The 11,437-nt window shown below is 38.8% G+C and overlaps 1 protein-coding gene across 1 annotated transcript; it reads left to right on the forward strand.

Moving 5' to 3' along the window:
- Nucleotides 1-542: 542 nt before the first annotated feature.
- On the forward strand, nucleotides 543-7,355 carry CUNH17orf67 (chromosome unknown C17orf67 homolog). Its single transcript, XM_067547816.1, has 3 exons — nucleotides 543-603; nucleotides 1,346-1,446; nucleotides 7,239-7,355. The coding sequence occupies exons 1-3, from the start codon at nucleotides 549-551 to the stop codon at nucleotides 7,353-7,355; spliced, it is 273 nt and encodes a 90-aa protein (XP_067403917.1). The 5' UTR covers nucleotides 543-548.
- The last annotated feature ends 4,082 nt before the right edge of the window (nucleotides 7,356-11,437 follow it).

Here is an 11,437-nt window from a genome sequence, read left to right on the forward strand (position 1 = left end):
AAATGAGTATTAATTGCCATGATTCTGTCCATTTGATAAACTCTCTATACTTTAGCTATGATAATTCAGCATTGCAAGAGTTAAATCAACATATCAAGATGTAACTTTGTGCTTGAATAAGGTCATATATACAGTAACTTTTGACACGGGACCCTCAATGGCTGCCTGCCAAATTAAGGCTCAAGAGTCTAGGTTTGTTTTTAAAAAAATAATTATTATTTCTCTTGAATCGCACCATTAAAACCATATTTTACCATGCTGGATATAATGCAATGTGTTTTATCTTCACAAAGTTAAAATATCTAGTGTAACTTCAAAACCTGCAGTGGAAGAGTAAGCTTTTCTATTTTCTTTTGCTTGGGTACACAGAATGTTTAAGCTGATAATAGCTATATTCAGAACTTAGAACCAGATGTCTTCAAAATCATACTGTAAGTCAAATTAGTCAAAGCATAAACAAACATCTGTGCTTGACGTAGCTGGTGCAAGTAGGCTAATACCTCAGTCAGTGTTATTCATTTTGGAACAGGCTGAGAGAAAGAATCAAAATGAAGAAGTTACTTGTGTTTATCTTCATTTTGGTCATCCTGACCATTTTTACAGGTAGGAGCTCACATAAAACAAATCTATTTATGTTCATAGAGCTGCAGTGCATATTATAATAACATTAATGCTTTAATCTTGTATTTAAATATATTAATATTTACTTTTTTAACCAGTTACAGTATAATGATGTTAAATATCATGTTATACTGCAGCCTTCTAGTAATTTTATTTTTAACAATCATACTACTAAGGCATTTTTATCTCTGCATCATGTTACTGAGTACTTCAGTGATTAAAAAAATTAAAAGATGTTTTCATTTATAAAACTATATTTTGATATTGACTATTTCACCTTTAATGCAATTTCTTTGTCTTAATACTTATTTCAGCAAAAGTCTGACTAGTTAGCTTTGTTTTGGAAAACAGCCCTAAAAAGTAGTGCAACATAGAAATGCAGTTAACAAAGAACTGGAAGGATTAATAAATATCTTAAATAGGTAGATGGAGCAGTTATATTTTCCCCATTTTTGGGCAGGAAAAGCAATAATATTGTGTTCTGTGTAGGTTTTGCATCATGTTAGTAGCACTAGCTTATAAAACACAAGTATATTATAAAAATGGTTTAAAATTCCATTCATCTCTTCTGGAATGTAATATCCCCTGGGAAGGGGCTGTAATGAAAGAACACTTTGTGTATTGACAAAAATCAGACCTGAAAACATTTCACCATGGCCCTGAGAGATAAAATATTAACTTCATGTTAATTTCATACTTAATTTCTTTCTCCCTCCCCCTTTAGATACTTCACCAATTTTGCCTGAAAAAGAAGCTAAACAGATTCTGAGAACCCGTCGTGAAGATAGACCAAGAAAAGCTGGTTTCCCTGATGAGCCAATGAGGGTGATTTTTAATTTTTATTTTAAAATTGAATAAACTAAAACAGTTCATTGTATTTTGTGCTTAATATTGTATTTGCAAAGAGGGAATTCTATTCAATCAGTGTAACTGGTTGCAACCTCCATTCTTTAAAAAATGGAGTGAAATATTTTTAAAACCCATTTGCACTCTTTAAACTACTGCTGGTAGCATTCTATGAATTCTGAATATATCTCGGGACTGTGTATACCTGCAAAGTGTAGGAGTTATCTATCATCTACATCTGTCATCATTCTAAAATGTAGAATCAATTATTGATCAAAAGATAGCTTTTAATCGGTGCAAATGTGGAGTTCAACACATTATTTCTGAAAAATTAAACTCAGCAGTACGAAAGATAATTTGCTTGCTTTACATTTTGCACTGAAAGCAAGCAAGGGGATGCAGGTGTCACTGGTCAGTGTGGAGATTTAGGTAGCTCAGAACTGGCTTTAAAATCCGTTTAGCTGCATTCATTCATTTTTTCTACAAGTGCTAGGGATAAGTTTATATATTATGAGATTGTACACTTCTTTAATTGTTAAAGTAACTATATTGTTTTTGCCCATAGTATTTGCTATTATTTGCTTATTAAGCACATAAAAAGCCTCCAAAGAAAAACAAACAAGACAGAGAGGAGCCTTCCGTTTTACTTGCTTTTGACAGGGTGTGTGATATAGCCCCAGACTTCTCAAAAGCTACTTAGAGCATTTAAAAATTACTGCATATTTCTCTCCAAAGTAAATAAACTGTGTTAAAATTACATGGTTGTAAAGAGGCTGAAAGCCACAGAAGCCAGAAAGAGGACAATAGACCGTGCATATATGACGAGCATAATGGGCTCAATCTGACAAAGGGCTGAGGTATGTCTCATGCTGAGAGTTGAGGGTGCTCAGCACCTTACAGGCTTGAGGCCAGTGTGACCAGAGCATGTGGTTGGGGAAGGCTAGTAGTTCCTTCTCTCCCATGGTTAGTGCATGCTAGTCAGGAATAACCCTTCTGGCAGCCATGGATAGCTGAACATAGAATTCTGCCCCACTTACATTCTCTCCTCTTTGTCTACCACATTGACATCAGCACATCAACCCTGACAATGACTCTTCCAACATCACAGGGCCCCACCAACCTAAGACAATGAGAGCCGTACCTCACATGGCACAAGTGCAACAAAAAACACTGGCCATGAGCTCCATAGCTGACCTCAACATCCAGGATTATACTGGTTTCCAAACTACCATCAAAGCAGCCTCATTCAGCTGCAGAAAATTAGCAGAAACCCAGATCTCACCTAAAATGATATGCAGCAACACCACGAGGCTATAAAATATAATAGCATAAGACCGGGAAAAAATGGTTTGGATACATTCCTGCACAACAGCATGTTACATAAAACTAGTGATCCAGGCAGGTGAAATTCACTCAGCCTTCCCAGCAAGTCCCAGTAATGAACTAGAATAATGACCACTGCCTCTTGTCTCTACTTGCATGGAGTTTTAAGGGTATAGGAGCCACACAGCAATGGATCTCTGTTCAGCCTTGCCCTATCCTCAGTGCAACTTCCCACACCATTAGGACTGGTTGCAAATTTTCTCTTATAGTTTTTTTTATTCTTGAAGCTATTTTTTTAATGACACATTGGGTTTTAGACAAAACGAAATTTTCCACTGAAAGGTCTGCTTTCTGCAGAAAAGGGCAACTATGTTGTTAAAAAAACACTACCCCATTTCAAAAAATCACCCCCAGAAGAAAAAAACCCATTTTCTCATCAGCTCTCCATATCATCCTATGTGGAGCATGTGAGATTTTCCCTTCTCTGCACATAAGGGGTGCAGAGGGTTCCTTGTGTGTCTCTGGCAGCCACTGCACAAGAGGTCCTTTGAACCTGGGTGAAATTTACACTGGGATGAACACACTTGCTAAAGCTACCGCTGTTTATTTTAAATAAATGGTATTACTTAAATGTATTAGGCCAGCTCATGCTCAGTCAGGGAGTTATTTTAAATTACAATTCTTTACAACGTTGTTTGACCTGAAAAGCCTGATTACAATCAACAAACCTATTCAATTTACAATTGGCAAGATGAATCAGTTTCAGTTTTTCTAAAATGCCATTCATGTTACTGACATGTTCTGATCTTATTGTGACTAGACCCCTGCTTTTTGGTCACATGGTATGATTTCAGCCACATTTTCCTGTTCTCTGTGATCTCATAATCCAGTGTCACTCAGGGATCTGAGCCCGCGTCCCTGCCTTTGGCTGACAGCAGTAGGGAGCATTGTAAGAGGCAGTACTCTGAGGTTAGTCTTTCCTGTTGGTCTCCAGTGATTCCCCTCTAGTCAGTTAAAGGAAAAGCACTGGCAAGCTCTGCAGGAAATGGCCTTTAGCCCTCCCTGTGGGGATTTTGTTGGGGCAGAGACGTAAAAGGGGAGAATATTGGGAGACTTGGAAGAACCTCCAGCTCTACACCATCTATGGGGATTCCCTTACGTCAGCATGAGACAATACCAAATGGCCAGCACAGAGGCCAAGGATTTGAGTCCCTGTTTATGTTTCTGAATTGATACATTTCCTCTAGGTGCCTGAATAAGTACATGATGTTACCTACAATGCATTAGTGGTGCCAAATGTTTACACTAGGGCACCCATCACTGCCAGCAACTGTAGCTGTTAGCAACAGTGGGAAATTTCTAGGTAGTTTAGCTGAGCAGCCTATAACCCTTTTATGCAGTGTTGTTGTAGCCATGGTGGTCCCTGGATATTAGAGAGACAAAGTAGGTGAGATAATATCACGCAGAGCTGAAGAAGAGCTCTGTGTAAACTCAATAGCTTGTCTCTCTAATCAACAGTTGGTCCAATAAAAGCTATTACCTCATCTACCTTCTCTCTCTATAGCCCTTTTAGTGATGCTAAGCTTTGAAGAGCAGTTAATCAACCATCTCTTTGCAGAGCATGTGTGCTAATGAGCAGATACATCCTGTTTAAATATTGATGGACGATCAAACCTAGTACAAATGAAATAGGAAGGATTTTACCTTTAATATAGACTCTTAGGAAAAGATCTGTACTTCCTCTGACTCCCAAAGGAGCCAGGATTCTATGAGATAGCTGATTTCATTAGTGCATTTTACGTGGGGTGCTAAAGGGAAGGTTTATTGGCCATTTCCATTATAACTACTTTCCATAAGGAGAGGAGTGTAATAGGCCTGGTTTAAACGATAGCTAACGTTCAACCTGTCAACAGTTTTTTCTCTTTTTTACAAAAGCCCTCCTCCCCCACGGTAACTAACCAAACAAGACAGTAGTCAACCATAGGTATCTCTTTCTTCCCTCCTCATCACTCCAAGAACATATGAGTTTGTATTAAAGTGAGGCAAATATTTTACCACACTGGATGAAATTGTAGGGACAATTGAGGAATGGGGAAGCAGAGGACCTGAGGTGTTGTCTACTACTGGAAAAAAGCATTGGGTTAGAAAACATGTTCTGACACAAGGACTGTAGCTAGTGTAGATTGGCTTTAGGTGGGGAATTATCACAGATGTTTCATTTTGTGTGAAACCTATTCTTTTTTCAACACCTTTTATTTAAAAGTGATTATCTGTGGTATAAAAATCTCATAATAGAAACTAGTAGCTACTCCACTGGTGAGATATTGCCTTTTTCTCCCATCAAATTGATTGAAGATGTGGCTGTTGAGTAGTACATTTGGCTGTGAAAGTAACCCACTTCTCAGCTGCCTTTGGAGAGACCTAATGATTGCTGAGGGTTTTCATTTCTGAATGCTGAAAATGCACTGGACACAGCTAGATTTTATTTTGGGGAACTACTAAAAATGAGGGGGCTGCTCCTGCTCCCAGTTTAGTCACTGGGAGGGTTCAAATTAACATCAGTGGGAGATGTATGGGGCCCTCGGAGATCAGATACCACAGGAATGGGAGTGGTGTACATAGATTAGTTCTCTGGTGAATCAGCAGAGTGAGGCAGTCCCCACTTTGGCAGAAAGTACCAGAGATCTCACTGGCTAATACTTTTTTCTCAAGACAGCTTTAAGGAAATTCCAGATTAAAAGCCCCCTATTTCTGAAATGGACTTTGGTAGTGCCTATGATTATTGCCATGTGACTCATTTCCCCTCTGCCTTTACTTATTTAAGGCCTATGCCCATTGAAGTCAATGACAAAACTCCTGTTAACTTCAAGGATGCTAGACCAGGCCTGAATTATTTTTTACTTCCATGGGCCTACTTTCTCCACTTAGAATGATGTTGGCTGAGTTTTCAATGCTGCGTAAGGGATTCGGATACCTACTGGAGCATCCAAATCCCCTAGGCAGCTTTAAAAATCTCAGCCAGTATATTCTGATGCTTACCTCATCTAGCTTGCATCCTGAATCTAGTGCCCTGGGTTTAACATGTAATTTTAAGTTCAAGCAGAGGACTAACCCAACAGAAGTGATAAGTGGCCCATGTCAGAATGTGCTTAAAGGAACATGCCAAATACTTTGAGTCAGACAATGTTTTGGAGCATATACCTCTAAGAGGCCAGCTGGCTGGCTGAGGGAACACAGTTTAGGTAGCACTATTAGATCTGTGCTAATTATTGATGACATAACTGGTCATGGTGCTTTTGTCAAATAAGGAAGTAAGTGATTGCTATTGTACATTTATATATACCTATGTTGTAAGAAACCAAATTGGAATTTCAGAATGAATAGAGTTTATAAGCATAAAACGGGGGAAGAAGAGTCAGAACCAGATAACTTTGTGAAAGCATGACATGTAATAGACCTTGGTTATTTTTTGGAGGGGAAGGGATACTGCAAACTATCTTCAGTGATAAACTAGCCCAGGATACGGAACACATCCAAGGGACCAGTGACAACCCCAAAGATGATGTCTCATGGACCACCACAAATAGTAGTACACCACTGAAAAGTTGGGATATATGGCAATTCTTTCTAGCCCTGATGATTTGTGATGGATCAGACCTCAAAAATCACCCAGGATGGAAGAAGTGACGGGGCTGGTATATCTCTGTTAGCCAGGTGATCCATATCCAGAGGGGGTTACAATAAGTGCTATTGGAAAATGTGCAATGTAAAAGTTCAGCATTATATACATTAGAATGATGGTAATGTTCAAATGTACAATGAACACAGAGAGGGAGAATTCTTAGTGTTTGCAGGAAAGCTGATTACAGTTGTGAACTAGAAGCCTTTTAAAGGGAAGCAGGAGTGTCATACCAATAAATTTCTAGTTACTTACATGGAAAAAACATAGAATTTCATATATCTTCTAAGGAAGATCAGTGAATGACTGATACTTACCAGAATTCCCTATGGAACTGCTCCGTAACCCAAAATCATTCTGTGGTTTAAAACCAGTTGGGCTCAATTTTCAGAGAAGACTGCAATAGATGTGCCTGTGAAAATCCATGCCCACCCACTGGACCAGCAGAAGCTTTAGTGTGTGTATTCCAAAAAACATTAGTGTGCATGCAAATTTCTTTATCTCTTAGTACTAATGCAAATGTCTGTCTGTAAAAACTTGGTCCATAATGTAGCAAACATCCCTACTAGCCTGATTATTGATGGAATTCAGTAAAAATGGTGAGATTTGATCCAACTGATTTGCAAACTATTTTCAAGGTGTCATAGTTTAACTTTCTGGGTTAAATTTAGTCTTTTTATAAGGGGTGAAATTCCATTGAATTCAATGGGCTTACACCAGGATCGAGTGAATACACATGTTACAATGAAGTTTTCTTTCCTCTAAACAGGAATATAATCTTTACCTCCAGCGCTTGGAGCAGAGATCAGAAGAACAATTCCTTGAGCATTGGTTAAATCCTCACTGCTACCCACATTGCAACAGGAATTTAGTTCATCCAGTCTAAAGGCTTTGGTTTTTCTCCAGTCATTGGTATGTGTTCTCCTTTGTAAAACATCATATTTCCTTCAAAATTAGGGGCTGAATTTTCTGCTGGTGTATACTGAAGTCAATGGAGTTATGCCAGTTCACACTTGCAGAGAATTTGGCACAGAATATTATTGTTTTATAGATTCTAAGGCTAGAAGGGACCACTGTGATCATCTGTATAGCACAGGCCATAGAACTTTCCCAAAATAATTTTTAGAGCAAATCATTTAGAAAAACATCCAATCTTGATTTAAAAATTGTCAGTGATGGAGAATCCCCAACAACCCTCGGTAAATTATTCAATGGTTAATATCCAGGGTGCAATTTAATACTAAAATCTTTGAGCATACAGTTAAAACTTTCTGGACACCATAACTGCTCAGCTGCCTTAGAGCACAGAATTGTACGTACCACAAAAAGGCCTTGATCATACAGATCATGGAGCAGAGGGCAGCAGATTGTGTAAGGCTGTTGCATTCTGCAGCATGTTAGTGGAGGCAACACATGGGTGTAAATAAGGTTATTCACTAGTCATACAACTCTATACTGAGCAATAGTCAGTCTCATGTTCTCTGTGAGCCAGATCTTTTCCTTGCAAATGCACAGGATACAAAAAGGACCAGAGACAGGTAGACAGTGGGCATATCTGAGGAAACAGGAGCTGATGCATAATTCTTATCATGATAATAAAGCACTTAGCTATAGAATCCCCTTCTACGTGGGAGTAAATTGGTGACTGCATAGCGGCACTCTCATTAATACAGCTCCTGGCCTCCCTACACGCCTTGTCCTGCTCATCTGTTTATACCTTCTGATTATCTGCACAGTACTATGCACCTGGCTTGTGGCAGTATGAAACTCACGGTGGTCATCATTAAAAAGGCAGCTTAACAATCACACTGTGGTATCTGAGATTCTACTTCATATGTCTGATCCTGCAAAGAGATGAGCTTTTCTGTGGCATCTCAGTATTGTTTCCTAGGGGTTGGCAGATGTTGACTCTTTATGGTAATCTTTATGATACATTATATGGTGGTGTACTGTAGAATTGGTAACAATGAGTATTTCTATATTATTTGTACCATTGTTTTCAGGACCAGTGTAACTGAGAACATACTTTGGCCCATTGTCTCAATTTGCCAAATGCACATGGGTTAAATATGAATATAAAAGTAGTGGTACACTGCCATGTTCTGTCCACAAACTAAGCTCCACCCAGAAACCAGTCTCTACAGAGATGAGACCCCCATAATAATTAATTACTCACATTAAATTGTTCAGATCTTCGTAGTATGATTGCCCCTCTTATTCTGTGTGTGCTCTGCATGCAGTGCCATCAGCTGATTGTTATACTCTCAGAAACTATGATATTCCTAGACCTAGACAGGAATTAATTTGAAAAATATCAATAAGCATTGGTATCTCCCAAACTCTTCCCACAACACATGCTCCACCCATTTATGACACCACAAAGAAAAGTCACCCAGAGTAGATAGTACATCTTCATAATATAATATTCTCTTTCCTTTCTTACACGCTTTAAACAGCCATGAAATAGTTAACAGTGGGACCATCATCAGACATCTGAATTAACACCCAATAAGATCAATGGTGATAGTTCACATCTTTTAGAGCTAATGTTTCAGGCTGGCTGCTGACCCAGGAAGACATCAGTACACTGGTTCACACTCTGGTCACATTCTGAAGGTTTAGTTCACAACCATAAGGGTCAAAGACTTAGGATCAGATTTTCAAAGGTATTTAGGTGCCTAAAAAAGCACCTAGTGGGATTTTCAAAAGTGCCTAACTCTTGTTGAGTTCAATGGGATTTAGTCACCTAACCTGCTGAGGTATTTTTGAAAATCTCACTAGGCAACTATATGCATTTTTAGGTGCTTAAAATACCTTTGAAAATCTGGAACTTGAGGCCAGACTTCAATGGAACAACACTGACTCACATCAACTGAAGATCGGGCCCTTTTTAAAAAAAAAACCAAACAACCCCAAAGCTTAGCTTCCGGGACATAAGATGATAGCATCCAAAAATGTACAGCTGGCCCAATTTTATCCATGCTCAAAGTATGGGGGTATTGTGAAGTTTACTGTTTGTACAGTGCTTAGAAGATGTGAAACATTATATAAATCCTTAATATTGTCAACATTGTCAATATTCTGTCTTTTAACAATATTTCCCTACTCCTTTTCCAGATCTCCCCAGGTGCATTTAAGAGGAAACGGTCTATGATTATGTTAAAGAGAACAAGGTTCATCCAGCATCTGCTATGTACTTACTATAGAGCTGAATGTCTTTGGAATATTGAGCAATCTTAGTATGTAGCGAGGCTTTCTTTTATAACCATGCATATTTAAAACAATTTAATTGAATCAAATAAATCACCATACATTTTCCACCGATAGGTAAGCTAATGGTTTATATGCATGAATCTAGGGATTCTCCCACGATTTTAGGAATGGGGTGAAACAAATCACCAACTTTCTTAGAACATGTTTATTTTGGGTACTGCCTTAGAATATGTTGAAGCAGGAGGAGGTTTGCAGAGAAAGGAATGAATATGGATGGGAAATAAAAGCATGAGGAGGCTGCCACCCATTGGGGTTTTGGAGGAAACCTTGATTATAGAATTTCTGCAGTTTTAATAATATCATAGTTAAGCATCACATTTATTCAGTATTAACCTTTTATGTTAATTGCCTTGTGAGTTATTTCACCTACTATGTTACAATAAAAGCTCAAATTCAATCCATTGACACCTGATTTTGTTACACTGAGATCAGATGATGTGTGTTGATAAAATCAGTCAAGTTCAATATTTATCATATGAACTGTGCATGTTATTCATTGGGACAAAGCATGACAGAGGAAATGTATAGACTGGATATATGTCTTTGCCTGGGGACAATGCCACCGTTCAGTGAACTTTCTATACAAAATAATACACTTGATGCCTCAGTTACATACATACAGCCACATGGATTTTGGTAAGATTTCACAAGTGGCACTGAGGGCAGAATTTGGTAATTCAAGGGGGAATGAAAGGACGGGACCCTGAGGTGCTTGAGAGGTTCTGACACTAAGAATACTTTAAAGTAGGTAAGGCAATAGTATTTAGTAGTATGTATGGTTTTAACTTGAGCATATGAACATATGTAAGGAATATGTGAAGATCTGCTATTGTGGAGCATTTTTGGGTACCAAGCTTTTAGACATAAGCCAAATCAACTAGGAGCTATTTCCACTTGGATGTGCTTCACCAGTGGCACTCATCTGTTTGTTCCTCTACAGCCATTTGTGCTGCTTTTCAGGGAGAAGCTGATTGTGAACCTGCTTGTGCTGTGCCTTTCTCCTACTGTTATATCCTCAGATCCTGAATGCTGATCAGATCAATTTCATTCACTAAAATTGAAAAAGTGAAACAGTGTTATTGGATGGTTGGGAATGGAATGGGAGGCTCCAGTGCTGTGAGAAACCTCCTGATGGCTTCTTGTCATCTCTCTCAGGAGCAAGGAAAGGGATCTGTAAATCAGTGTGCAGACTCACTAGCTGGAGAAGGCGAAATAAGTGACTATAGGTCACTTCATGTACCTTTCTTTAGGGCTCAGCTCAGACTACTGTGGTGATTTAAGTTGAGGTTGGTCCTGCGTTAAGCAGGAGGTTGAACTAGATGACCTCCTGAGGTCCCTTTCAACCCTAATCTTCTATGATTCTATTAATAACTACCTGAGACTTTTCTAGCCTCAGCCAGCTGGGAGGAGAGAGGACACCGACTAACTCTCTGGTAGCTTCCTTTGCATCAGTTTCCTCTTTCCTGTTATAGCCTTGCCCAGCCACCTGGACCCAGCAGTCCTTTACACGCTGGAGTGCTTTACACCTTGTTGCAGGGTTTCTTGGGGTTAGTGAAAAATAAGCTGATGAATACAGGACATCTACTCAAACAACGTGAGAAATGAGAGTATTACTATTCATTGTCTTACACCTACACTGTGAGGGTCTATTTAATTAGGGTCAGATCCATTCCCCAACAGCCAGCCTCAGTCTTT

This window comes from Emydura macquarii, unplaced genomic scaffold (genome assembly GCF_026122565.2).
Source record: "Emydura macquarii macquarii isolate MOO-44397 ecotype Brisbane River unplaced genomic scaffold, CSIRO-AGI_Emac_v2 contig_1230, whole genome shotgun sequence".
Taxonomy (NCBI): Eukaryota; Metazoa; Chordata; order Testudines; family Chelidae; genus Emydura; species Emydura macquarii.